The sequence below is a fragment of the Falco naumanni genome, chromosome 1, assembly GCF_017639655.2.
Source record: "Falco naumanni isolate bFalNau1 chromosome 1, bFalNau1.pat, whole genome shotgun sequence".
Lineage (NCBI taxonomy): Eukaryota > Metazoa > Chordata > Aves > Falconiformes > Falconidae > Falco > Falco naumanni.
In genome coordinates, this window is record NC_054054.1 from 126364024 (window position 1) to 126391986 (window position 27963).

The 27963-nt window shown below is 40.2% G+C and overlaps 1 protein-coding gene across 4 annotated transcripts in view; it reads right to left on the reverse strand.

Annotated features, from left to right (window-relative positions):
* Positions 1–27963, reverse strand: part of RPTOR (regulatory associated protein of MTOR complex 1) — a 156790-nt gene that overhangs the window by 97272 nt on the left and 31555 nt on the right. For all 4 annotated transcript variants that reach the window (XM_040582170.1, XM_040582169.1, XM_040582168.1 and 1 more), the window contains exons 4-6: positions 15489–15647; positions 8836–8982; positions 1426–1601 (exon numbers count right to left, since the gene is read on the reverse strand). In XM_040582170.1, the coding sequence (XP_040438104.1) occupies positions 1426–1601; positions 8836–8982; positions 15489–15647 (482 nt within the window). The remainder of the gene's footprint in view (positions 1–1425; positions 1602–8835; positions 8983–15488; positions 15648–27963) is intronic.

Genomic DNA, 27963 nt, shown 5'->3' on the forward strand with positions numbered 1-27963 from the left:
CTGTCCCAGAAGGGAAGCACACATCATTCTCTCAGGATTAGATAGGATTAAATGTCTCTGGCTCAGTCCTGTTGCACACCTGCAAGTGCTCACTTGTGAGTGGTTAGTATAGCAACCAGACCAGTATTGCAGAAAAACAGCATGATGTTTCATTTGTACAACAGCAGAAGGAAAAAGTAAGCTTTAAAATCCTTTTCATCTATAAGAGGAGCACACACGTCCCCAATTCAGAGGTTTGCCATTCCTTGGCTGAAACCCTAGGCTAGCCTCCCATTATTTCAGACTCCTGGTCCATGACGCCTCCATCAGAAAAATTATTTTCTCCCTAGCTCTCTCAAAACCTAGCCTTGAAAATATTTCTAATGTCAATAAATCCCTGCTTTTCAAAATCATCCAAAACTTCTGCCAGTGTTTACAAGCTGTGACACTCTTCTGTGAGAAAATACCTTGTAAGCTCACAAAATCAAAAACGGGACAAAAAATTAAATGGATCTTGCACCGTCCCTCACATGAGCAAAAGGTATCAGTCAAAGGCACTATGTATCTAAAGCAGAACCTGGTCAAATTAACTCTGTCTATGGCTTACTTAAGTCAGAGAGAGTTTAAGAATCATACGTTATGACAAGTATCTCCAAAAGACAGCTAAGAACTCTTGAAGCTGTGGTGACTCAACTGCTTACCATTGCCTGCAACATCTATAGGCTTTCACCTGTTTTAATCTAGTCTACCAAACGACCTGAAGTTTTTCATTCTGGACTACACATAACCTTGAGAGGATCGAGTGAAACATGCAGATAGGAGTGAATCAACAGAGCTACGTACTACCCAGGTGCACACGCCGGATGCCTCATGCCTTGCCCTCAACTGGCACCACAATTGTTCACGAACCTCTCTGCTGTTGGGTAAAAGTACTGCTCTTCAAAAGCTCCTGCTATCTCTAGCAGTCTTTTATAACTTTATGCCTAATTAACTTAATATGTCATTCCCTAACATCTTTCTCTGGTTTATCGCTCAAATTCTTTCACTACAGCATTACTTAATGCTACTGTATTATTTACAGCAACTGCAATATTTGGAATATGATTTGTACAAAGGACAATTTACAAAAAGTTGTATTGCACTACATACTATTTCTGCTCTCTGAAGAAGCAGATATTTAATTCCCAGAACAGTAAATCCCTTAATCTGAGCAAACTTAGATATTGAGCTGGAATCTAAAATGTAATAAGTATAAGATAACAATATTTTCACCTTTCTAGTTCTGATTAATAAAATGCTGTCCCAAATGCATAGTTCAAATCCTGTAATTCAATATTGCAGAGAAACTTTATGTTGGATTAAGCATTTGGATTAACAAATCTATCATTTCAACAAGCAAGCTACACAAACTACGCACTTGCCTTCAATAACAGGGAAGATACTCACCATCTCAGAGCAATTTTGATCGGTGTAGTAAGGCATGATGTGAAAAGGTCAGCTGGCAGATCAGGAATCATGGGTAGCAACTCATTGGCTTCACATGCTGCCAGCTGAATGCAGTTCTTCATCGAGGGTGGCAAAGGCATTTGAGCAAGTGGATGGTTTGGGTTAATTGCAGCCACCTGCAGAGATGGAGGAAATCACTCAGGTGGTGAACTCGGTACAGTTAATTTCTATACCATTTTGAAAATAACCAATGAAGAGATGTCAAAGTTCGATGGCACTCTGGATTTGTAGAAATTACAGCTATGGGAGCACCAGCCATAGTTTTAACTTACATATAATTAACAGTATTTCAGTGTATTTACCATAACAGCACACACACCAAAACCAGCAACTTGCAACAGACTGAACTGTGATCACCACTTCAGTCTTCAGTTCACATCTGCCAGCTTGGAATCAAGCACTGCAGAAGCAAGTTGGGCTGATTATTCTTTCTTTCACATTTAAGCAAAACCCATCCTTCCTGTGGCTCATAACCATTCACCACAGATGGCAGAATAGCTTCAAATGGAAAAACGCAATTCACTGGGCTGTACTCAGCAGCATTTCCTGCCACGGAGCATAAAGATGGCTCTTGTTGGTAAGCCAGAAGAATACTGAATGCCCTGGGTTTCTCCCCATACACCTTTCTACTTCACTGGAGCAAAAACATCAGGCTGGAAAAAGGAAGAGAGAAAATTACCGCACATAAGCAGAGAGGCTCTCTTTGAACAAAAACAAACAAACAAACAAAAAAAAACAAACAAAAAAACCCCAAAGAAACAAAAAAAGATGTGCACTGCCATCTGCAATGCAAATGTAAACATATCAGCAGATAAAAGTTTTAATTAATGCTTTAGGAAAAGGGTTCAAGGTCCTCATACATGTTCCTCTGGATGGAAAAAACATGGTAATTTCTGCTGTAAGCAGTGAATGTTACACTGAAAAAAACCTCTAAAGGTCTTTGCATCTCAAGATCTAGAACTGCTCTAATATGACATCATTTTCCAAGCCTTGGTAAGTTTATATTTAATTGGGCATGATCATCTGTTTAAAACAGAACTGAGAGACATGTTAGTGCAGACTGCATGCTAGCCATGACCTGCTGGAGTGCACTGGTCCTACGGCATTTGTGCATCTGTAGACAAGAACCAGCTTTGCAGAAATGTTATTCAACTCTTTCATTCCACATATTGTAGATCAGTTTTCAAAAGGCAAGAAAGAATGGGAAACAGAGCAGACACTTACAGTAGCAGAGTCAGCACTTTCTTAAAATCTGGGTCAAGGCTGCTGTGAAAGAGTTGAGTTTCTAAGATTCTGACCTGCACTACAGCCATCAATTGTTCTGTCCAAACATCAGTCTATAAAGCAGAAATACTGTATATACCAATATTGTCATTTTTCAAAACCACAGTGATTTTCCCAATTAAAACTTTGATTAAGACTATGATTTTTGAGCCAAATAATTCACAGAATGAAAACCATAGATAATCTGCAGTGCCTTTCTGAAACAGGTAAACAAACACTTCAGCCACGCAAAATTTTGATCTATGGTACTCAAAGGTTCTTAAAGGAATAGGGGAAAGAAATGTAACACATGCGGTGTCTTCATTGCCCTTTCATGTAAGAAAGCAAAGACCCATCAAAGTGATCGATACACTGTGTTACCAAAGTTAACAGAAGTACATTCTTTCAAAGCCTAACACTTCAGACAGGGTTTTGGGGTTTTTTTGGTACCTCAGTAAGGTGATACATTTGACTAATAATCTCATTTTTACCATCTTTATACGTGAAAAATTCTGTGCATCTGAAGAGGAAATCCATTTGGTGTCTCACAAGGATCGATGGGGAACAGAATACTTGTGTTACAAAACGCAGAGCCTGGCACAGTCATTGTCCGGCAAAGTAACCTGATAAGCTATGCAGAAGTTTTAGATGATCTTGCACAAATTCTGCAACCCATTAAGTTTTTTGATTCTTTACATATTGTATTTTTCCATTCTAATCCCAGAGGTGGCAGTGACATACTTTGGCTTTTTCAGATTGTCTGAATTAGCTAAGACTTGTCCTTGCTCTCAGATGAGTTGTGGTGCTTTCAGCAAAGATTTGTGCCATACCTTGGGTGGAAATGAACCTACCCTCAAGCCATCACTTTTCCTCTAGTGGTATTTATGTTCAATAAAACTTAAGCTGTATGCTACTAACAAAAAACCAAACAAACAAAACCAAAACAAAACAAAAAAACCCAAACAAACAACAAAAAAAGAGAGGGTAATTAAAATACTGAAAAGATCTTTTATTTGAGGAGAAAGGCATGAGAGACAGTGTGGAAAAGCATTAGCTCTTCACAGATCTCTAAATATAAGTCAGTCAAACTGCTTAGCTATGGCTATTCATTTCCTAAAGAAAGACTTGCCCTCTGGGCATCCTCATAAATGGGCTCTGGAGGTGGGAAGTACATTTAGATGGATTTTCTGCTTTCTGAATATTGTGAAATGCTGACGACTTGACATTTGTCATGGTCTGGTAGTGCCCCTTGGTTCTGATCGCGAAGTAGCTCATACTCCAAGACCTGCTCAACTCTTGCCTTCTACACAGTAAGATGAACTAGAGAAGCTGTGACACATGCATTGTAAATATTTGTCCATTAAGGGATAAACTACTATCAACCGTAAAATGAACATACAATACCAGCTAGTAATTACAGATCTTGTCAGATTTCTAGGGATAATGTAGCAAAACATTCTTTTACAAGTAAGAGAAAGGAGGGGGAGGTGTGGTCAAGTAAAGCCCACTACGAACATTTATTTTTCCATCCTTAGAACATCCACTGAAGTCACTTTCTAGATTGCTTGGTTTCCTCATAAACATAGCTTTTACTAGGGCAAGATACTGAGTAAGTAGAAGACTAAAGAAAGATTAAAACCCACAAAGTGGCAAAAACATACTCACCCGCAACTGTAAGAATAGTAAAACTATGTAAAGTTACCACATGTGAAAGGTTATCAAAGTTATCAATATGTATTTATCTATAATCTTTAATTGTTTTTCTGAAATATGTCAACAGTTTCTGTAAGCAATCAGTTAGGTGTAGACCTTGCAGCAGACCACAACTAACTCACAATTTCTTTCAACAGAAACAATCTGAAGGCATAGTGATGCATAATTTCCTGCGCAAGCTTTATAAGTAAAAGATTCCTTAGTATCAATGGAGTATGTATTGTGTTACTTATTGTTATTTCAGGGCAACTGACAATACACACCTTTTCAGTCAAAATAATAGTGGTAATATTAATTTACTAATTATACTGAAATAAAATATCATTCCTGTAAGATTGTTGTAATTAATTTGTTCTGAAAAGAAATTGTAGCTGCCCAAGCTAAAAAGCACTCAGGTTTGCTACTTTGCAAGCCCTCCCTCTACCCAGAGGAAGAGCTAACAGATTTCCAAGTATTGCCACTTGTAATTAACAGAAACAATCTATATATTTTAAACCACTGTTACTGAAAACATTTATGTACCTATATAATTAGACTGAGAAACAAGGACTTGATAGAAAACCAAGCCTTTTTTGAATTAACGGACATGTTCAAGGTAAACCTGGGAGGAACTTGCCCCAAGACAGAAACTAGGAGTTGTTGTTTCAAGTGCTGACCAGACCTGCCAGCTTCCTACAACTTCTGCTGTGAGAATCCTCTTCCCCTGTGGAAGACATTAAGGCAGCTACAGAAAAGGAGATGTTCCTCTCCCAGCAGATGGTGGATGTGAAAAATTCTCCCCCCAGACACGATGCTAATGCCAGCTAGCATTCTGCTGTGCTGTCATTAAGCTAATTTTTTGAGAATTAATGTTGAAGATGGAAAAATAAAAACTGTGAGTTCCTCAGCTCGCATACGGACTGGTTAGTCATACACCCTGCTAGAAGGGAAAACGAACAGGCACTCCCACTGCAACACCGAACTCCTACCCAGACAAAGAACAAAGCAAGTTAGTATGCAGCTGTAAGGTCTGCTGTTGAAAAATTCAAAAAAGTTGAAAAGCAGAAAGTTGTACCTCATGCAGCAAAGCACGTCTAGGAGCATCCAGCACCATCACTTCCACTCCACACACAGGCAGGGCTCAGAGCTCCAAGGCAGGCACAGCAAGGTGTTTTCTAACCAGGTAACCGCCTGCTCTGCAGATCCTTCCACTTGCCATTTTCTTACAGCGGCATGAGGTCCAGTGCCCGCCAGGCAGCCCTCTGCACCCTCTTTTGCCACCCGTATTCATACTGGCCTTAATGCCACCCTGCTTAGTGATGCCAAACAGGTCAATAACCAGGAAAGCAACAGCAGGATTTCCAGTTTCTAAAAGCTGGACCAGTTTCCAGGTCTGAAAAATGTCTTTTGGAAAACAATAGCCTTCTATTACTAATACCGGGCAAAACGAAAACAGGATCAAATGGAAAAAATTACTAATTTATCACACTTAATACTATGCCATGCCATCTCACACCACGTGATGTTGCTAAATGGATGCTTCTTATCTGCAAAATATGTACTTTTGTTTAGCTAGATATTAAACCAAACCCTTAACTTCCCATCCAGTTGACGATTCAAACAATTCACAGATAGTTCTCTGAAACAGTCAAGTTTCAACAGTCCAGGGAAACCCCCAGTCCTTCTATCAACAGCATTTAATTTAAAAGTCTGGAAACACAGTGACATATTAAGCATGGTGGGGACAGGCAGACTTTATTAGCTTAATTGCTGCCCTATAATTACATAATATAAAGCTATAATCAAATGACAAAATTACCTCCTCCTCTGCCCATTCCCCATCACACCAAAACCCAGTTACAGCTGAACTGGCTCTGGCATCTTCAGCCTTCACCCTCACCTCCCTCAGAGAAGTAGTCATGCCAAAGATAAAAAATATTTTCAATGGCAATCTGTCCACCAGGATCAGATATGACAGATTCCTGCCTCTTACTGAAATCGATATACTTCTATCTACACAGATTTTCACTCACATTCACTACCCATACTTTATTAACAAAAGGCAAAAACAACAACAAAAAAAGAAATATTTACTATTCAAGTGCTGTTGTGGAGGCAGCTCTCTAAAGAAGACAATATACCATGCAGTGCTACATTATTTTTTCTCAGGTATCTTAGAGAAGTGCTAACTGCTTTTCTACCACCCCCAAGTTATCATCAATTTGTGTGCTTCCTCTCTTTGGAGGCTGAACAAGACTGAGATTTTACATTAAGAAAGAGTACCAGCCCAAAACCCCAATATAATGGGGTTGCAAACATACCTATAAATACGTTATAATTAATTTTTCTGTTTCTGGTGGAACTACATATAATCTGATGGCACATGGCCAGCGCTCCGCACTATCCACAGAAAACAGAGCCCCCCCCAAAAAAAAAACCCACCACCAAAACCAACCAGCCATGGCTTCCCTCAGCCTTCACTCAGTCAGATTAAGAGAAGAACAAGCTCCTCTAATCTCCTTTCAGTAAGATGGGCTAACAATTATCTTGATCACTCTAGCACTGAGTACCAGTTCCAGCTTTACTTCACTTTTCATGAATTTGAACAATTCAATGATTTATAGTTTTCCAAATGAATTCTTGTCCATGCTTTGTATGACACTGTAAGCACCTTCCTAGTGCTGTTACCAAGTCTTCTGCTTTCTACTAGTAATAAGCAGTTATCTCAGTACATCATCAGTAGCTAATGAAATCTAAAGATACAGAAAGGAAGATAACATAGAAGCCTGAAAGTATTTTCATAATCAAATTAGCTCATAGTTTTAACCTGTGTTGCAAAGAGAAGAAATGCAAAAGCAGTTTTCCCACGTAACTTCACATATTTCACAGACTAATAAAAAAAAAAAACCCACAGAGGAAATGGAATTTAGTACTTTTGGTGAAATAAAGACTGACATGGTTACTTGTGCTCATCTTTCCCATTGTGACCAACCGCCCTTGTGTGCAGACAGTCCGGTTTGTCTCAGTTGCAGAGAGAAGCTTTTCCTGCACAAGCTTGCCCTCAGCAATTTATCTGTCTCACAGCAGAAACCAACAGACACCCCCGCGGCTGCCTGCCTTCCAAAACAGCTTCAAAGTCATTCTAGAACTCAGCAAGAGCCAAGGAAAAAAGGAAATTCATGAAGAAAGCAGGGAAAGGGAAGGTAAAGTTAGGCTGACTACAGCATGAGAAAACAAAACAAATCCAGAAGAGTGCATTGTACGAACAAGAGAGACTCTGAAACAGTATCACGATGAAAGTTGCAGGCTGATAGGAAAACTTGGAAAAGCAGAACAGAATGTGATGGCCAGACAGTTTCCTTGACTTAAAAAGATGGTAACCTTCAAAAGGCATCTCTTGATCTGTGTCTGGCAGTTTTGTGTTCCACCCAAGCCACAGATTTGGGGAAGTTTCTTATCTTTACAAAATATGGCATTATCACCGGTTGAAGAGAAGGAATAATGAAAATAATCTACATATCTCAAGCTATTAGACTGTTTTCTCTCTGTAGAATGGAATTTCCACCTGCCAAAAGAGTCACCACTCCAAAAACTGGAATTTGGAATGTAAGGCATTATAGCTAGAGATACTGTTAATATCTACTTGAAGGTTGTATTGGTGACAGTCAGTTGCCTGATTAATTAATATTCCTTCCTTGAAGTTGGGTTTTTTTTTTTTTATTATTTTAAATACAGTGTGAGAGTGTAAGAAGCTAACCTTTAAAAAATGCGCTTTCTATGTAAGCTAAAGCTAGCAGGAATTTCTGGCAGTAGGGAGCCTTGCCAATCCAAGTTGCTGCACAAAGAATCCTGACTTCTTACCTTCCACTTTGCATTTCAGATTTCCTTCAATAAATTTATTAGTAATTACATTTGCAACGGAAGACAGCTTTTCATTAGAAACACATTCAACTTAAGCACTCTGTGAAACTGAAACCACCAGTGACAATCCCGCTGTGAATCAGGTTTATTTTACTTTGTTTCACATTTTCACATACATTTCAACAGCACAAAACTCTAACTGCATTCAAATAAATACCCAGATACTAGACTTTTGCAACTAAAATAAATTTGTCTAGTTCACCTCTGCATTTGTCTCAGCAGAAAAGACCATTAGGGCACAAACTGATACTATTAACATTACCATTTAATTAGCACTTGTATTAAAAATTGTTCCAAGTTTAATAGGATCGCAAACTGAAGCAGAAAGACCAGAGTGGCAAAATTATTTGCAAATTAATTTGCCTTCCAACATAGTTTTAAACACATTTTTCAGCTGTATATAGCAAAGGAAGCTTAAATTTAACCCTGCGACACAAACACAAATGAAACCTTTGCAATAGACTGTGATCTCACCTCCAACTCTTGCTCCCTCTGTAGTGCAAATTGTTTGAATGACTTGACAATAAGGCCAGCATTAGAGCAATCATAGACGAAAATGGAAGGACTGCCCATCCAAGTCTGCAGGTCATATATGGAGAGAGGAATATACTGAGTATAGTTCTGTAACAAGAAAAAAAACACACAGAGTTATAAAGAGACAGAAGCAACAGAACTTTCCTGGGTGAGATAATAAAATGCACACCAAAAAAAAATCCCAATTCTGAAAATCAAACCTAGATTGAACATTGGCATACTAATCAATACAAATACCAATCAACATCTACTAATAATGAGGACTATGAACCCAACTCCAACACAAATGACAAGTAGATTTTATTGTGGTATTGCTTGAAACACTAAACCCTAAACTAAAATTCTAAAACTCAGCAGTGCTTTGATATGTGCTAACAACCCCAAAGTCCAATTTTATCTCAAATTTCTGCAGCACTGATAAAGGATGTGAACCAGCTGTCTTCAATTTAACATCAAACGTCTGCAACTGAAAACTCCACCAATAAATCAAGATTGATAATTAAGACTATGTGGCCCATCAGCAGCTACCCCATCTTAGTTTAACGAGATGCTTCATGATTTTACGACAGCCTTTAACTTCTGTGCAACTTTCAAAATTATCCACTAAAATTAAAACCAACAAATCCTGCCTTCAACAAAGTGAGGTACCAACAATTCAGTTTCTGTAGATATGAAGTATTTTGTTCCTTGCCTTCTACCTTAACACCCCCAGATAACTGGAGGCAAGAGCTTCTTCAAATCCAAGGAGGATCAAAAATCAGACATTTAAAATTAGCTGTGAAGGGCCACCCCTAAACTAAGTAGCAGAACTGAAAATACAAACCAAAGCCGATTTCTGCCATTTAAGTCTGCAAAGAGTCACTACCAAGCAGACAGTGGCTGACTGCATAACCCTTCCCATCTGCAGCCAGAGGGCAACCTCCTCGTGTCCACCCAAAATCTCCCGTAAAAGCCGTGATGTTCCTATTAACATCAGCAGAATGATGGATGGGATCATAACTCCCATTTAAATTCAATAGACTTAAAATAGCTGTAATAAAACCAGTAAACTTTTACAAAAACCAGATTTTCAAGGACACGTATCAGCATATATAAAGGCAGAAGTGATCATAAACCATATGTTAGATAAGGTAGGAAATAGTAAGTCATTTCAAAATTCAGTTTTGCCCATATATAAAAGTTTAGGCTGCTTCATTAAACTTAATAGGAAAAACTGTTTATAAAAATCAAAGTTTTAGGGAGTTACGAGCTTTGCAAATTGTTGCAGGATGGAACCATACATGAACAACTAACCCTTGGCCCAGACCTTTTTTAGGGACATCACTCAGTTCAAGCATATTCCAACTGCAGTAAGTTACATATAAAAAAGCCTGCTCTGACACATATAATGAACAAGATTTTATGGGCATGCATTGTTTTAACTTTATAATACATACTGCTACAGTCAAGATTGGATTATAGCTCTGATTAATACTGTGCGATTTCCAACCAGAATTTTATGTTCCAACTTTACGCGGAGGGGTCATATATAATTTATCAAATTTGCTAATGATATGTAAATGAGACAGTTTGAAGAAGAAAGGGGTGTTAAATAATAGTTTTCTAGCATGGTTGCTCAGAGTGATCTTTTGATGCTTGCTCATCTTGCCTCTGCCGTGCTGGGGCTGTGAGTATGAAAGAACTTGTCCATATGTTTTGTTTTTCTCAGTATTGTCTTTGGTTTTTAGCAAGAAAGTTTCTGCTCGGTTAACACAGCTCCCGCCATCTCTCTGTGATTCTTCAAAGGAATGACACAACAAACAACTAAACTAGAAACTGATTTTGAACAGATTTCACAACCAATTGCTTAACAAACAACTCATATTTAAAAAAACCCAAACACATTCTTCAGGTTTTGCAGAGAAGTTCCCCAGAACTTCAGAATTAACACGTTTGATTGATTTTTACCTTTTTGAAACCACATGGTGATTTTCTCAGAAAACAGTAGCAAGCAAAACTAGGAAGACTGCTGCTTATTAATACAGCAGCGCTCACAATAAATATACAAAAAGCATGTTGTTGCATCTTCAAATTCTCGCAAAACACCAGATAATGCCAAATTAACCTGTTCACACGGTCTGTCTCAACCCTTCCTTTGTACACCAATGCTGCACAGCAAGGCAGAGCAGGAAGCCTACAGTAAAATAACGTACAATTCCGTAAAGTCAGTACTGGCTTGTAAGGCCCGTCAACAAGAGCAGCCAGTTAAAGCAAGCAGCCACGGCCACCGACAACAGCACGAAGAACTCCAGCTTCTGGCCCTTATTTGGTCAAATGGAGAATGTTCCAACAGAGCTGCGGACAGGATGAGTGATAAAAGGACTTGATACGAACAGAATGATAATGCACATTTTGTGTTTCGTATTCTCACATCAGCAGCAGAATTTGCTTCCGAAATGCACACATTTCACATCTTTCTGTACAACAATAAAGACATAACAGACCCAGGAAAATGGCATTTTCAAAATAATCATTCTTTCCAAAGCACGGTGCAATTTCTCTTTCCGTTTCCTATCAAAGATGAAACGCTGCTTGAAGAGTATTCTCTAGAGAGATTTCTGTAAAGCTAAAAAGCTTCCTCAGAAGGTTGCTGTGTTCAGCTTCTGTCCTGGGATTTCTGAACTTCACGGAATCCATCAGAAATCTCGGAAAATGAACCTTGTGGCAATGAACCTACGGGAATCCATCCCCAGTTCTTTCTACAAATCTTATTATCTCTCTAACAGAAAGTGTTCAGGAACGTTTTGTTGAGCTGCAAAGCAAAAATTAACAAACTAAACCACTATAAATGCCCTGACATGCTGCCTTGGAGCAGCACTGCATTCACTGGGCACTATGATTAAAAGCTAGGGGAAAAAAAATTACAACTAAAAATACTTTCTGCCTCCCTTAATGCTGTCTCTGACCCCACGGAGTTACGGAGCTGGAGGAAGGGCATGGGGAAGAGGAGCAGGCACCTCACCCTGTGCTGCAAGGCAACGCAGCCAGAGACAGTCCTTGCTACAGTCTCCTTTTCTACAAAGTGTATATAGAAGGTCAGGTTTAAATTCCAGTAAAATTAATGCAGATGAGTATCCGCTTATTTATTTACTACTGTCCTCTTCAACTGTCAAGCTGGATTAAATATCAGAAGGAAAGGCCTGCTTCATAGGTGAACACTGAAAGGTGAAGGTAACCAGAGGTATTTATACTACAGCAAGCACAACTTGCCAAAATCTATAAAAGTTAAACTCAAGGAAAACCTGTCTGTAGGAGAGAGACAAGGCAGGCTTGGTTTTTAAATACCAAGCTACTAGCTATCCAAGTGCCTTATCCAAATCGCACCACACTACTTCCCCTTTCACACGCTCCTCCAGCAGCATTTGAACCCTGTTAACTGAACAAAGCGGCCGAGATGTGCAGCTGAAGTGCATCATGCCATGTGCTACTTCCTGAAGGTTTTATCTTTTTAATCTACACATCAAAATATACCATCCTTCATCTCACCTGCATACGCTACTGCCACGCAAGGAAGTCTTCTTACAGTGCAGAGGTCAGCTGCAAATTCAGGGGTCTCCCCCCAGCAGGACAGGGGGACAATGCTTGGGCAGCACCAACCCTGCCATCACGGAACCGGAGCAGGGGTACCCAGCTAGGTGTTCCTGGGATGCCTTCAAGAATACGTCAGTCCATCTGCCAGGCCCTTTGTCAATTAATTCAATCAGCTACATAAGCAGACAGTTTTTCAGAGGAGCAGATAATAAAGCATATGAGAGAAGCATTCTCCTTATAATTACCATTTTAAAAACATCAGTTCAGACAGAGCACCAACTGTGCAAGGGCAGAGGTCTAAATTAATTTTAAAATACCAACTCCTGAGAAATTAAGGGGAAGATATTAATGAAGATCTAACACTATGAACTTTCTCCAGCATCATTACGATGTGCTCCTACACCACTGCCTCTGTTTGCTGTCTCCGATAGCTTGCTGGCACACGCTGAGAGATTTAAATAATCTGTGGTGCTACAGGAGAGATGCTCATGAACAGCCACGTCCTTTTCGCCCAGCCGCAGCATACCTCCTCCAACCCCAAACAAAGAATTGCTTGGGATATTCTGACAACACTGTGACACTCTTGGCACCACACGCTTCACAAAGAGCTGAAAGCCACCACCTCTCACAAAACACAAGTAACAAACCAACCTAAGTGTTGTGACAGCAGAAGCAGATTTCCAAAAATGGCTGGTTGTTACAGGAGGCATGGGTGAAAAAGAAAAATCTGAACAGGTACCAAGTCCTTCCAGGCTCTCCAATAGTCGCTACCAACAGCACTGCAAAGCTACTTCACTTCCCCTCCCCTCCCAGGAAGCCGGCAGAGAGGAAGGGGCGCTGGGTCTGCCAGCCTGCGCATCCCGGGAAGCTCTGGCAGCCCGTGCTGCGTGCAGGCTGGGCTGCAGGAGCGCAGGGAAGCGCCAGCTGCTCAGACGCAGTGGGAGAAGTCCTCTCTGCCACCACCTCTGTCATCCGCCCCGTAATGGCTGCACCCCGATTTTATGGGAGAAAAAAAAAGGGAAAGGAAGAATGAGCACCTACACACCGAGAACAAAAGCATATTGAAGTATTTGATAGACTCTTAAAATGCCATTGTTGTCTCCTCTCCTTGAAGTGAAACAGATGTCAACACCCCCTGTCTGCCCCCGCTGCCCCCTGCTCCCCTGCAGTCCCACACCAAACCCTCGCTCGAGCCTGATGAGCCTCACCAGGACCACATGCCCTGGGGAACAGGAGAAAGATACTCAACCTCACCCCACGGGAAGTCACTGTAAATCCAAAAAAATTCATTTGCTTCGCCAAACACAGGTCAGCCTGTATCCACAAGCAAGGCCTGTTTCATCCTTTTTGGCCCCTCACTGGGACGATCTCAAGGTCCCTTTCAGCTCTGCCTTCATGCTCTTATAACCAAGAATTCAAATGCATGCATGGGCATCTTAAATCTAATTTTAAAATGTCAGCACAGTCAAATTTCAGTACCTCTACTATTTCAATTCAAGAGGGCTATAATACGGAGTCTCATTAGGCCTTCTGAATTCCTTTGGACTGATTTCTAAACACTGCTGATCTTTTTTCCCCCTCCAGTATTTCCTTAAACTTAATCCTTTGCTTGAAAGAAAACTTCCACTCCGGATTGTTTCTTTCTTAAAAAAGCCAGTATTTGGTAACATGGTGCAAAAATTACTAAGTTTCAACTTTCTCCTTTTTTTGAAGTTGAAGAATTCAACTTCTGGGACAATTTTTTTTCCCCACTATCTGTAAGGTAAGTCAGAGACACCTCAGCTCCTAATGACCAGTAGCACCCACACCACGTTACCCCAGCTGATACTGCAGGCAAACTGGCAAACACCCAGTAAGCTCTTAATAAAGCATCTGGCACAACGCACAACTTCTTCATTGAGCAGTAATTTCCTCTTCTTCCATGTGTAACACATTCTGCCCAGCATTCTTTCTGGCTTATTTATTACCCATTGGCTGTTAAGTAAGAAGAAGGTCACTCCTACTTATTTTTAAACACCAAATTCAGCATCAAAATTAATTAGTATTCAGACCAATTGTTTATTAGTCTGAATATTAATCAAGTCTCCAATACGTACCAGAATAAAGTGATGCCCTCTTGCACTTTCTCCCTTTCCCTTCCACTCTTCTCTTTCAAACTACCAGTGAACAATCATTCAATTATAAAAATAATACATGTGAAGTATGAGAAAAGAAGCTCAATAAGCCCCCCCCCAAAAAAATAGGAGTGTATCCATAATAATGAATGCAAGTCTTATGTCAGCTGAATGTACTATTCAGCAGTATCTCTCAATTTCCTAAGACTCCATTCTAAATCAGTTACCCTTAACAGACACTAAATAGCTTAACTAAAGGGAAAGCGAAGTACATTTAGGTCACACTTGGAATCACTCGAAGGGCACTGCATGTGATCTACATAGCTGTACAAACCATAGCTAAGCAGGAGTAACAAAAATCTTTTAAAATAATCAAATATACCTATTATATTATACTCAGAGGCTCTTCAGTACTCTGCTGTGGAAGCAGAACTAGCCATATGGTTTATTGTCCTCATACAGTATCTCTAGGTAGTTTGATCAGTGACTGTTCAGAGTCAGTAGACAGTTGAAGCGTAAACTTCATGGTAAGAACTTAATAATCAGTCAGTGACATACAGCAGCACAGGCAAGCCCGCCGGGGAGCCTCCCGACAGAGCTGGCATGCTACCTCTGAAAAGTAAACAAAGCAAGTGGAAGTAGCTAGCTTTTCAGTGTTTTGCAAATGAGCTTTAGTGCATCTGAGAGAAGACCCTCCTGCCCTGCTGGGAGGTGAGGGACAACCTCTTTGGTCTCAGAGAACTTCAAGAACATGAAGCAAGCAAGTAGCTGTCAGCAGGGAACCAAACAAATACCTGTGAACCCATTTTAAGCCCTGAAAATACAGTTGTGCTCTAACAGAACACGTCAATAATTTACACAGCAGTGAAAAAGATTCAGCTGTTCAGCAGTGCTTCGCAAAGACGTTACCTTATTGAAGACCCAGATCTCCCCATTTACTGTTGGCCTGGGGACACCATGTCCGTTGTAGTGGAAAAGTACCCGCTCTTCCTTGGCATTTCGACGCAAAGATGTGCAGAGTTTCTTAACTTCATCCACCGTAGGATCAAGGCTCTGCTTGTACCTTGCCTAGATAAAAGGTAAGACAATCATTTTAAGCATAGAAACAAATCTACTTAAGATGCAGGCACCTAGTTAAGTCAGAAGCATGTATATAAACGGGTTACTTCGGAAAATATTTACTGTAGAGCTAAATAAACAAAATCTGTCTGGTGTGTGGGACTGCACATACACATACAGTAACAACTCAGGTTTGAGTGAGTTTATTGCGTCTCTAAACTCCATTAGGTTTCACTCGGGGATTATTGACATTCTAAAAGCCTTAGGAAGGTCAAATATGTTTTCAACATTAGCCAGCCTCAAAAATAACCCCGCACAACTCTCTTAATCCTCAAATTCATAGGCTGTACATCTCCAACTGAAGAAAATTCCCTCTTAACAACAGAAAATTGTATAAATCACATGTTCTGTAAACCTCAAATCTCATTCTGAAATGCCTCTCCCCTCCCATCAGGAAAAGGGACACAGCTCTTGCCTCAAGTCTTAAAAGGAACGAGAGTACCAGACCGAAGGCTAGGGAAGAAGTTCAGACAGCTGTCCCTTCATGGAGTGAGAATAGCAGCAGCCTCATTCTCTTCCTCAGCCCCAACTAGTTAGCTCCCCTTTTACTAATAAAACAGATAACTATATTTCATAACTTCACCTCAACCAGCTTACACTTTTAAGTAACACCACTATCAAGACAAAAGTGCACAAAAGTCCCAGGAATTTGATATTCACGCAGCTGGGTAAAAAGAAAGAAAGTTGATTGAGAGCCCTTGGCAACCAGCCCTTGCTTTAGAAAAATTTTATATTCAATATCATCACAGCTTTGGCTGTAGGTACTACATTATCATTCCTAGCTATACAACTCTACAAGCATATAAATCAAGAGCACATTTCTGTGTTGGAGAAAAAAAGAAAACAAACTGTTAAACCCTCAATACCTTGAAAACATTTTTACTCCACTAAGTTCATGATGCCTATGTAGTAGCTAGTTTGTCATACTCAAACGTGCATTTTCTTGAAGCAAGGCCAAATAACAACAAAAAGTCTTTCAACTGTCCTTTGAAAGACAAAAGCCTGTTTCTTCCTCTCTTCTCCAGAACTGCAGAGAGAGACTGAGAATCCAGAATCACAAGGGCTTAAAAAAATTGAAGTCAATATATTGAAATAAAGAACCAAGTTTAAGAGCAGGACAACTGCGTGCCTCTACAAACATCTGCTGTTGAAAGCCTGTTTACAAACTAGATCAAGGTCTCAGAAGTTTGGGCTTTTTAGGTTTTCTCCTATGACAGGCAAAGATAAGAAAGTCTTAAAATGACATAGTAAAAGAGGATGAAGCACTTCTATATAAAAATGGTTTGCTTATCTATGAAGCTTGAAAAACAGATATCATGCTGCTCAATTAACATTCAGCATCTCAAGCCAATAGGCAAGACAGATACAATGAATGGCATCATTTACACGATTACAACAATGAAGCAAAGCAAGTGAAAAGGAGAAAAAAATAGTAAGAAAGAACCAACAATCTGACACACTCATCCTTTTTGGGAACTTGCGCATTAAGTAAAGATAAGAGGCTATATTAATCTTAACACAGAACCCCCCACACCTTTTTCTCTCTCCTTTCAGTGTTGTTATGAAGGTGCTGATTTGCAAAAATGTGCACCTTAATTACATTCTGCCTGCTGGCATCTTTACAAGATACTATAACCAGAGTGGTTGGTAATTTTTTCAGCTCCTTTTTTTCAGAGGAGAACACACTCATCTGAACAATTCTCACGTCCTTTCAGCATAAATATTAAATACAACTCGCAATTAATGGAGGTGAACTCATACTCTAAAACTAAAGCATGTAGACCTAAAGATCCAAACTGTAAACATATCATTTACACACTAAGAAACACAAGGCTGAGAAGAATAAAAAGGACAGAAGGGAGCCTGTAAATATGCCAACAGTCTTAGTCCTACCTGTAAGCTCAGGACTTTCAGGCATGTGTTTATTACACATCATTCAGGCGCATATAAGAAACAGGCATCTGAGTAACAGACTAGACCAGGTGGTGTCTTTTTTTCTTCTTTCCCTCCTCGCTCCCCCTAAAAAGACTTTCTTCATTGGTATGCAAAAAACTCCAGGAAAGTAAATACAGTTGTTACAAGACATGTTGTGCATCTGACTGGGGCATGGGGAGTTAGTGGTGGGGGAAGAGGAGGAGCTTACTGGTTTATGTGATGTTCTGTGGGACAGGGTGTTATCTTTAATAACTGTTAAAAACAAATAAGGCCTCCTTCCAGAACAGAACTACAGAAAAAGAAGGTCTTCTAGAAGGACATAGAGAAACAGCATAAAAACCTTGCTAAGCCATGGGCTGCCACTCCTACCCAGCAGCAGAAAGCACACTACTGATGACCACCTCTACAGTGTCCCATCACGTTCATCACGGCTGACACCCAGATGAGCTGAAGTCCAGGAGGATTCACCAATTCAACAATTTTATCTTTCCTTTTACAGTATGAAGAAGCATTTTTTAAACACAGGTTTAGTTCTCATATGAGCTCTTTGCACTTTAGCATCACCACCCTTTCGATGAATAGTTTCCTTTCGTCACCCTCCTTTATTTCCTTCCATCATTGTTCATTTGTCTTCCCTGGCAGCACGCTGTATTCCTTCCCTTCCATTTCCAGACAGATCCTTTCAAGCAGCAGTTAGCGCAAAAGGTAACAGAGCTCCTAACCGAAACCCTCAAAAGGTCTGCTGGGCTTAACCTCAGAAGCTTCTGTTGAAATCACACGGACACAAACAAGGCTTTATGTTTTGTTTTCCCTTTGGTTTCATGAGCTATTGATCAGTTTCGGATTGTTACTGCATCTGAAGACCATGCTGGCCTTCCCTGCCTTCCATTATGTGTTGATGACTGATATTTTATGGTGTTTGGCAAGAAGTCTGTGTTTCCTGATGCAATTATCAGACAAGACAATCTAGACTTCAATTCCTCTGCAGATGATGCCCAGCTGTATCTGTTGCTCCCAGCTGATGTTGCAATTGTAGCATTAGAACTGTCAAAAAAGCCTGACCAGAGCATGATGGACAAGCATGAAAGTGCTGATGGTGATGTCAGCTGGCTTTTTGGCGTGAATTTGATTTTCTGATCACCTCAGTGTCTCACTGAAGAGCTCCTGTCAAAAGCAGTAACTTTGTGGCAGCCTGACCCAGACCATCGTCATTATTCTGCTCACACAGGCAAAATTAAAAGTTTTGCTTGTTTATGTAATATTGCCACACTTTTTATGAAATACTCATTGGTTCATCCAACCTTTTTTCCTGTATACTTGTTTAAAAATACAGTTATTATGTTAATTTTTAAGACATTTCAATTTTCAGTGTGTCAGAAACTTCTGGATTGACAAAACAGTGTATTGACAAACTTGCAGGAAACAGGAGGAGTTTCAGTCGACAAGAGTTCTGGCACCCAGAACAGGAAAAGAAAACACTTTGGGGCTGAATACCAAATGTATTAGTCAGATGTTTTTGCTGTATACATTAGCATTAACCATGCTTAACGCTGAAATGTAAAGTGAGACAGTTTTACTCTAAAGCAGTTATGCTGATTGCCTATTGACATGCTCCCTCAGAATTACTTTCCAAATTATTTCCAAATTTCCTATCACAATAAAATCAAAGCAATCAACTTTAATAAAGAAAATGGGGATTCTCTAAAGATGCAATCTATCAAAACCGTATCATCTTCTTCTTCAAGACAAGTGCAACATTCTGGCTATATGATTTTGAAACTGTTACGAGGATCTATACCGGCTCAGCGTCATTGTCACCAGGATGAGTGAGCAAGGTCCAAGGGAGCCAGCAGCGCAGGGCTGGCACTACCGGTGTAACAAGCAGGGCTGGGAGAACAAACACCAGAGGAAAACTGTCAGTGGGCAAATAAAGCCGAGTTACAGCTGAATTAGTCAGCTCCTAACCCAGCCTCACCAGAGGGGCTGTGCTGGCGACACCAGGGCTCCAACACTAAAAGCAGCAGCAATAAAGCACAGACATTGTCCCATTTGTTTCAGGAGGGATTTATTTCTTTCGAAGGATAAATAAAACACCCACATGATTACTGATTAGCAGGTGATAGCAGTAACCTCTCCAAGACAAGTCTGTCTGGAGGGGGAAAACCAATTCACTGTGTTCATCAACCTCTATCCCACTGGGAAATGTCAGTATGTATTGGCTACATAAAGTATTTCCCACAGTTCTGTGGATTTTGCGTTTAAATTACTGGCTGTGCTTTGGAAACATCACCTAATGACAAGTTTTTTCTTTTACTTCGAATGGGGCCAAAACATAACTCAACGGGGAAAAGTCAAAGTTACAGGCCCATTTCCCAGGCTATCACCAAGCGATGCTCAAAAGAGCAGGGGCTGCAGAGGCTCAGCAATTCTGTGACAAAGTGCTTTTTCAAGACACCAGAACCTGACTCATTACCCGCCTTCCAAACGCTGGTGTGCTCAACCCTGCCAGATGCTGAGTTCAGGAAACTCACCTCAGGATTAGGTCCTATAAAAAGGAAGAAATGTGGAGTGCTAAAGGTGACAATTTGAGAATAACTGATTTAAGTTGCTGATGTTGCTTAACCATTAATGGGCAATGGGGAGAAAAAGAGCTTTGGAAGCCGGGCCAGGTTTCCATCCTCGCTGGCGCTCAGCCCAGCAAGGTGACATATGCATGCTAGAGCCCTACAGCATTTTCATCAGGGAGATGAATTCTTCTCCTCTTAAAAAATCCAAGGATAAACCTATTTTCCCATTAAAGTTATAAAATTCAACTCTTGATCTTTTATATCCCTGCAGCCTGAGACCTCAGTCTTGGTTCCAGAAAGTCTCCACGTGACAGACCACAGCATGCGTGCGATTCTATGCCAAAACAGCAACATCCAGCACAGCAGATACGGACTATATGAAAAATGTATCTGTTGGCATTCATAACCTTTGCTATTTACAAGTGATAATACTGCCCTCTTTTCATTCTGCATAACAAAAGCCTAAAGTCACTCACTAAAATACCTTACTAAACCTGATGGGCACAGCTTCCATAAAAATAAATTCATACTTCACTATTTACAACTCATATTGGCACATATCCCCAAATTGCTTTCCCTAGTAACTTCATATGCTGAGGGGTGATGCTTTTGGTGAGTCCAGGCTGAAGGACATCACTATGCCAGTGATTTCCCCAGCTGCTACAAAGAGACATTAACTAGTGCGTACGGCTGCAAGGAAGGTAAAGAGGGAAAAATCGTGCTCATCTGAGTGGAGAAAAGGCATCATCTGCACAAGGTCAGGGGCGCGCACTTAGAAGTTAAGAAATGGTCAGACATAACTTGGTTAAGCAGGATTTAAGGCCCTTAGCATTTTGCAGATTAAGCTCTACAAGACTGACTGGAGTGGAGCCACAGGGCACCAGCAAGAAACGTCGTGAGAGAAGTGGCCAGGGGATAAAATTACGCTGGCAAACAGCGTGGAACGGCCTGAAATTCACTGTGTAAGGACTGAGGAAGCTCTCCATGAAATCACAGGTCTGTTTCTGTTCATATCTGCCCTCCCCTCGCTCCCACCTCTCTTTGAAGGGACCAAAACCACCCTTACCATCTGACACACTGTCAGGTAAAAGATTCCCCCAAACAGGAACAGGTCTGCTCTTCTTGAGAGACTCACTGGCACTGCTGCTCCACTTAGCACCTGCAGGTATATTCCAAATTCATCAACAGAAGAAATTACTCCAAAGTTCAGTATTTTATACTGGAACTGTCTTTTACATACCTCCTTACAGAAGCAGCCACATGCGTGATCCCACCTACAATCTACAATTAAGTTTTATTTTGCTGAATATTTGTTTTGTTTTGTTGTTACAACAGCTGTTGGGGTGGCAAAGAATTCCACATGCAAAACAGCATACACAAAGCAAAAAACTCACCGTTTCAGAGTTACTGCCACAGATAAAATAAACAAAATTGAATCAATATAGTTGTAGCATTTCAGTTTTGAAAGTTCACAATAGAACTGTCAGTTGATACGCAAGATACATACAATACAATGAACTGAAAGGTTTCCTATTGTGTGCCCTGTCATCTCATTGTTTAGTCCCATATAATCTCAGAAAGCAAGGCTGGGCTGTATTTCATGAAGTAATCTAACCCTATCCGTTATTCTGACGCAGAATCAACTGCCTCCACACCCTTCCTGACAACTGATCATCTAACCTGCGTTAAAGCCTTTCCATGGCAGATACCCCAAAGCCTTGGCAAGTGCTGCATTTCCCTTTTCAGTATAAACATTTTTTCCCAACATAGCCCAATTCTTCCTCATAATGATTTATAGTCTTTTCTGCTCTATTCTTCAAAGCAACTCTACTGTTCAAGGTGAGCCTCTGCAGAAATGGGACATCACAGGATGCGTGCAGCTGCTGCACTGTGACTCGGATCAGATTTGAATCCCAGTTTCCAAATGCAGAAAACACATTAAACCCGAGACTTTGCCATGCACACAGCCTTCTTAACATGATTTAATTAAAAGGAATCAAAGCAATCTAATTATTCCAAGAGAGTGTTTTTTGGAACAATGCCCAAATTTGAAAAACAGATATATAAAAAGCCTTACAAAGAAACAAGTTACAAAAAAACAAGAGTAACGAAACCACCAGTTTCAAGGGCCGAAGATGTACAGGTTTCACACCACCCCTCTTGGCTGTGGGCACACCGGAGCCTCCAGTCCAGCGCACAAACCACTTTGCTACCGCTCAAGGGATCAAGGTCACTGCTCAAAATCATTATTGTTGCTCCACGAGCCAGTTTAGCTGGCATGGTCTGTGAGAATGGAGAGAGCAGAACAATCGGGGGCGTGGGGAAAGGGGGAGAAGAGACCTAATAGCAGGTTTTAAAACGAAAGGAAAATTGTTACAGAACTTCTGTAGTCAGTTACATCAAACTGACTGCTGAAGGTTAAAACTTTCTCAAAGGCATGGCAGAGGTTCCGTGTGAAGCTGGCCCTGGAAAGAAGCAAATCCATGCTACTTCCTCCAGCTCCATTCTAACACAGCAGCACAGTAACGTCAGAAACAGATTATTTCTACAACAGACAGAATAATTTACCCAATTCAGGGTAGGGTGCTCCAGGGATTGATTACACCACCCCCGTCTCTGCGTTTCCGAGTTCCTGACTGCCACCTCTTCACTACAGGAGAATCTCAGCAAGTCCCCAGGACTGCAACTGTGCGAACCATCCCATGGTTAAACCTGATGGCCACAACCTCTACCAGCAACACCAACATGCAGGAGAGCCACTCTGCAACACAGGGCAGTGCAAAAGCTTAGGTGTTACAGCACATTAACTACCATTTTCACAGTAAGAGAATTCAGATCAGTATCTTATATGGAAAGAATAATTTAAAAAAACAAACAATTGCATCCGGAGATGTTTCTCAGATGTCTGAAGACCTGTTAATGATGAACACTAAAAATCCTGGAATTAGTCATCCTTTAAGTGAAAAACATAAAACTGAATTAATTCAGATCCCACCTTTTACTGGGCAACTGCCAGTTTGATGCAACATGTTCCTCTGAATGTCTGGAACAAACTCTGGCTTAGACATAAAAAATAGACATATATATGTCAAACAGTTTCACAGCCATAGAACTGGATGACCACATTATGCTACACAGCAAAGCAGCATCACAGAAGATTTACTTTTTTTGAACTGTTTAACGCACTGGAAGCACACAAAACAATGAAAAACAGCACTGCCGAAATGACAGCACTAGTCTGCCCAAGCAAAACATAATCCATTCAAAGACTGATGTTACAGTTACTTTATTTAGCTTAACATATTTAAATAGAAATTTTGAGTAATATAACCATTCAGAAAATTAAAAGGTCCAGGAATGGGGGTGTGTGTGTAGGAAAATGAATTATGGAGAAAACACTGGAGATTACAGGAGAAATTTAAACCTCTACCCCACCTACACACATGTGCTTCTGGCTTGATTTTCAGCCTTGCCTAAGAACTCTGCTAAGCTGTGTCTCCATCACAAAGTGGAGAGATGAGGAACATTTCTTTTTTACTATTTTAGAGCTGTTCACCAGGAGGACTACCTTAACGTATCATTATTCCAGTTGTTACAATTTAACTCCTGACAGAATCAAAACATCTTCATTTGTTTGTTTTCTTTTCTATATTTTTATTAGATAATAATGATCAATTACGGAGCAACAATGCATGTTTACAGTGTTTTTCAGGATGCTCAGCACTGAATGAGATATATGCCAGTTAAACTACACAATGAAAACCCTTGTGCTTTCTTATCCTGTGACTTTCACAATGTGGAATAAAATAGCTATGTTAGGAAAAACTGAAATAAGTCCTTTTTAATTGAGTAACCAGCATGTTAAAGTCTGACTCTGAATTATGGCACAGGAAAAAGCAATTCTGAACTCTGAGCGTGGCTCCAGGCTTTACTTACTATGCCAGCAGTATCGCAGAGCGGTAACTATCCCATTAGTAGTAGAGGATAGCACACTGGCTCAACAAAACCCTCAGAAAAAGGCAACATGAGCCAGACTTTGTAAGGACACTGGATTTTTACAGCAATGGGGTGGGAACACTGTGTTACCATCAGCCTTGCCGAGGGCTTATTAAAAAACTTCAAACAAAAAAACTTCTTCATAAGGATGGCATAAATATATAGCAGATTAGTGTAAAGAAAAATTACCCACAGTGGCACTGACAGAGATAGTAAGTTCTATGTACACCTAAATCACACCCTCCTTACGACGGCAGCTGAGGAGCAGGACCTGGCCAGTCAGGTTACAGTCAGCACTGGATCCCCAGTATCACGACCTGCTGCGGTTCCCAATCATCTCCCACACAGCCTGGGAAAACAAGCTCCAAGAATCAAATGTGCATTTAATTTGGTTTCACACAGTAACGAATTCTCTTTCGGACCTCTACTCATTGAGGCTACAAAGTTCTGGAAAATCTGGGCTTAAGTGATTTCAAGTATATTTATTTTTTTTAATTATTAAGACCAAAAGTATAGGAAAAAGAGAAGACTAAAATAGCTGTTGCACATAATAGAGAAAAATTAAGACAGGCCATTTTAAGCATACACCCCACAGATAAACTTTCATTTTGTTTTAAAGCATTCCTCAAACACAAATCTTCACTTAATAAAGAAGCAGCAGGGGAACAGCAGCATTTATACTTGCACATTAGCAAATTAAAATACAATAGGAATAGCTTAGATAAATTAGAAAAGAATAGTATTACCATAATTTTATTTATTTATTTTTAAAGCATTCTATGAAAACATCTTGTAATGACATGCAGGAAAATAAAAAACAGCATCAAAAAAACTCAGTAAGCTTCTCAAAAGGCTTAAATCATGTTCTAGTGCAGAATAAAGGAAGCTCAGTGACTTGTGCCATCTTTTTCATCCTTATAAGGACTGGAACTTCAATTTTATTGTTCTTGACTGGATGCTAAAATTCACCCTTGTTTCCATTTCTCTAAAGGTCACATCAGATTTTTTCTCTGCATATTCAGAAATTCTTTGCAATCACCTCCAGTCTTTTGTTAGGGAACTTTTAGATGTTGAGCAGAAAGAAGAAAAAACCCTAAAGCTCCAAAATGAGTCGGAACATGCAGACAAGCTCATATACGCACGGAATCTGGGTAGTTATCTGAAGAACTGATAAACCACAAGTAATATGACAGAATTGTGTGTGCAAGGGCTCCATGATCCATCACTATTATCTTGCACCAAGTTAAAAAAGTGTGATGAACACAGACCACAAAATATTTTTGTATTTATAAAATATAAGTTAAATCATACGAGGAAATAGTACACTGTACATCTAGCAAACACTGGATTCACTGTTTCCTAAAGACCCTTCTAATTTCCTCTACCTAGTTGGAAAAAATTGATTAAAATAAAAAATGTTTAAGCACAGCCAAGCCTCTGCTGAAGATTTGCTCTGGTTTGCTGCAATCAAAGTTTGAGAAACACAGAGTAAAAACTGTACACTAGCTGTGACTGCAAGGCATCACTGTGCCCTGGAGTTTTTTTGGTTGAGGGGTGAGTGGTGTTTCTCTGAGCCCGAGAGTTTTCTTCTCCTTTGGAAGGTTTTCAAATGAAAGTTATTCTATCACAAAACATAAGCAGTACTTAAGACTGACTTAAGACTTCCGATGAAACAACATTCAGATCTATACTCCAGCTACCAACAAAAAAATCTTTAATTATATCTGTAAGGTGGGCTCCAGAGAATTAAAAAAAAAAATTACAAGATACACAGGGACTAGCAGAACCATGTGGAGGAACCTAATGCACAGCATGAGTAGTGGTTCCAACAGCTCTGGAAAGCATATGCTGCAGGTTTAACTTGCTGGAAGAGACAGCTCGCCGCTAGAGCCACCACAGCCATCATCCACCGCAGTCAGTTACAAGCAATGAGATCACCAGACCTTCCACATCCCTACTGCATCCCCAGGAGTTATGGAACAAAAAGCGTAAACTAAATTGACTTAAGTATTAAATTACTGTACTTTCACTGTGGAGGGTAACCTCAGTTTAAAACTGCCTGGGTATTAGGAAATGTGAAAGCGGTAAGCACGACATAATTTTTTTAAATGAATCCGAGGAAATCCAGAGTAGTCTGACATTTGTGCTGAGCACATTGGTAGGAAGAATAATAAACAAACAGAAACACAAATAAACACCTTGGAGAATAGTCCATTTAGCATCTATAATGAGGCGCCATACTCTTTTTTTAATCAAACTCTTATCTTCTAGAGTTTTTTAAAGAAATCAAAGAGCATGGAGATGACAGAAAGTTACCTTTTTGATATAAACTCATTTTGATTCCCAAAAGACATTCAGCAAGATCTTAACATGAGGTCTGGAGGTAAGTCCGTATATAAAGACTTGCTTATAAACAGGCAGGTGCGGGAAGAATCATTAATTTTGTCCATGGAAGGAAGCTGCTATGAAGTTACAAGGGGACCGGTTTTGTAGCCCTATCACCCAACACATCAATAAATACTACTGAAAAGGGAGTGAGCAGAAATATAACGGTCTGTTGATGACAGAGGGTTATTCAGAATGGCTGCAGGCGGGCCCTGTGCTAGGGAGTGTCTCAGCAGCAGTATGGAAAAGGATAACCAATAAAGAGATTTAAAAGTTGTGCAAGAAGAAACACCATTCCAATTTTACACAGAGAACAATTAGCCTTGAACTACATACTAGCACTCAGAAGCAAGATCTCGGGAGCGTAAGGAGCTGCTCTGCGTAAACGACAGCCCACCAGCAGTCATAAAAGCAAGCACAGAGTTAAAAATCATTAGGAAAGCAAGAAAGCAGCCCCCAAACCACTAATCCACTGCAGAGACCCAACAAACACCCGTATCTTGAAGATGGTCTGGTGGGTTTTTTTATGTGTGCAATGGCTTTTAGATGAGGAATGATTAAATGGCCAAGGACTCATCTGCCAGGAGAAATGATACAGAAGCTGTATATAACAGTGGGCTGTAAAATGAGAACCAATTACATTTTATTCATTGCCTCATGGCTAGCTATTATCTCTTCCAACACTAGAACTAGGTAAACTAAAATTAAAATTCCCACTGACACGTTTAGAGCAAAAGAACAGTGGCACACAGTTTAACTAAATGTCGTAGAGACAATGGTGTCCTTGCCACAGGACAGCACTGTTCGATCACTTCTTTAAATCATTTTGAACTTTTCAGCATTCACAAACTCCTGGAAGAACAGGACAGTAAGTACCAAGCCTCCACCTCCAGCTCAGAAAGCCATCAAGAGCGTAAGATACACCCTCAGGTTCTCCGTGTGCCATGTTTTCACACATCTGCAGTTGGCCAGGGAACCAGCCAGGGTCCTGGATCAGAACCACACAGCTCCACTGCTCCTGTTCTCCAGTACAGCCCAGTTGGTCCAGTCCAGTCACCCACACAGAGATCTTTTAATCACTGCTTCATTACTTACCTTTGCTCAGTTGCTACAGTCTTGGCAGGGACGGTGCTAGAACTAATCTAAGGGACAAACCTCTCCTCGGAGACCAAGCATCCACAAAGACCTCTGAGGGTCTACACCTCAAGCAATTTCTCTAAGCCATTTCTTCCAAAACACACTAACAGTTCAAGTTCCTCATAATTTTCACTACTAGATGCTTTATACCCACTAATGTCTTTTCAATTAACTTAATTACTATGGACTTTCCCCAATGTTGTTACACCCACGCTTTTCTTCCTTTTCTATATATGACATTAAGT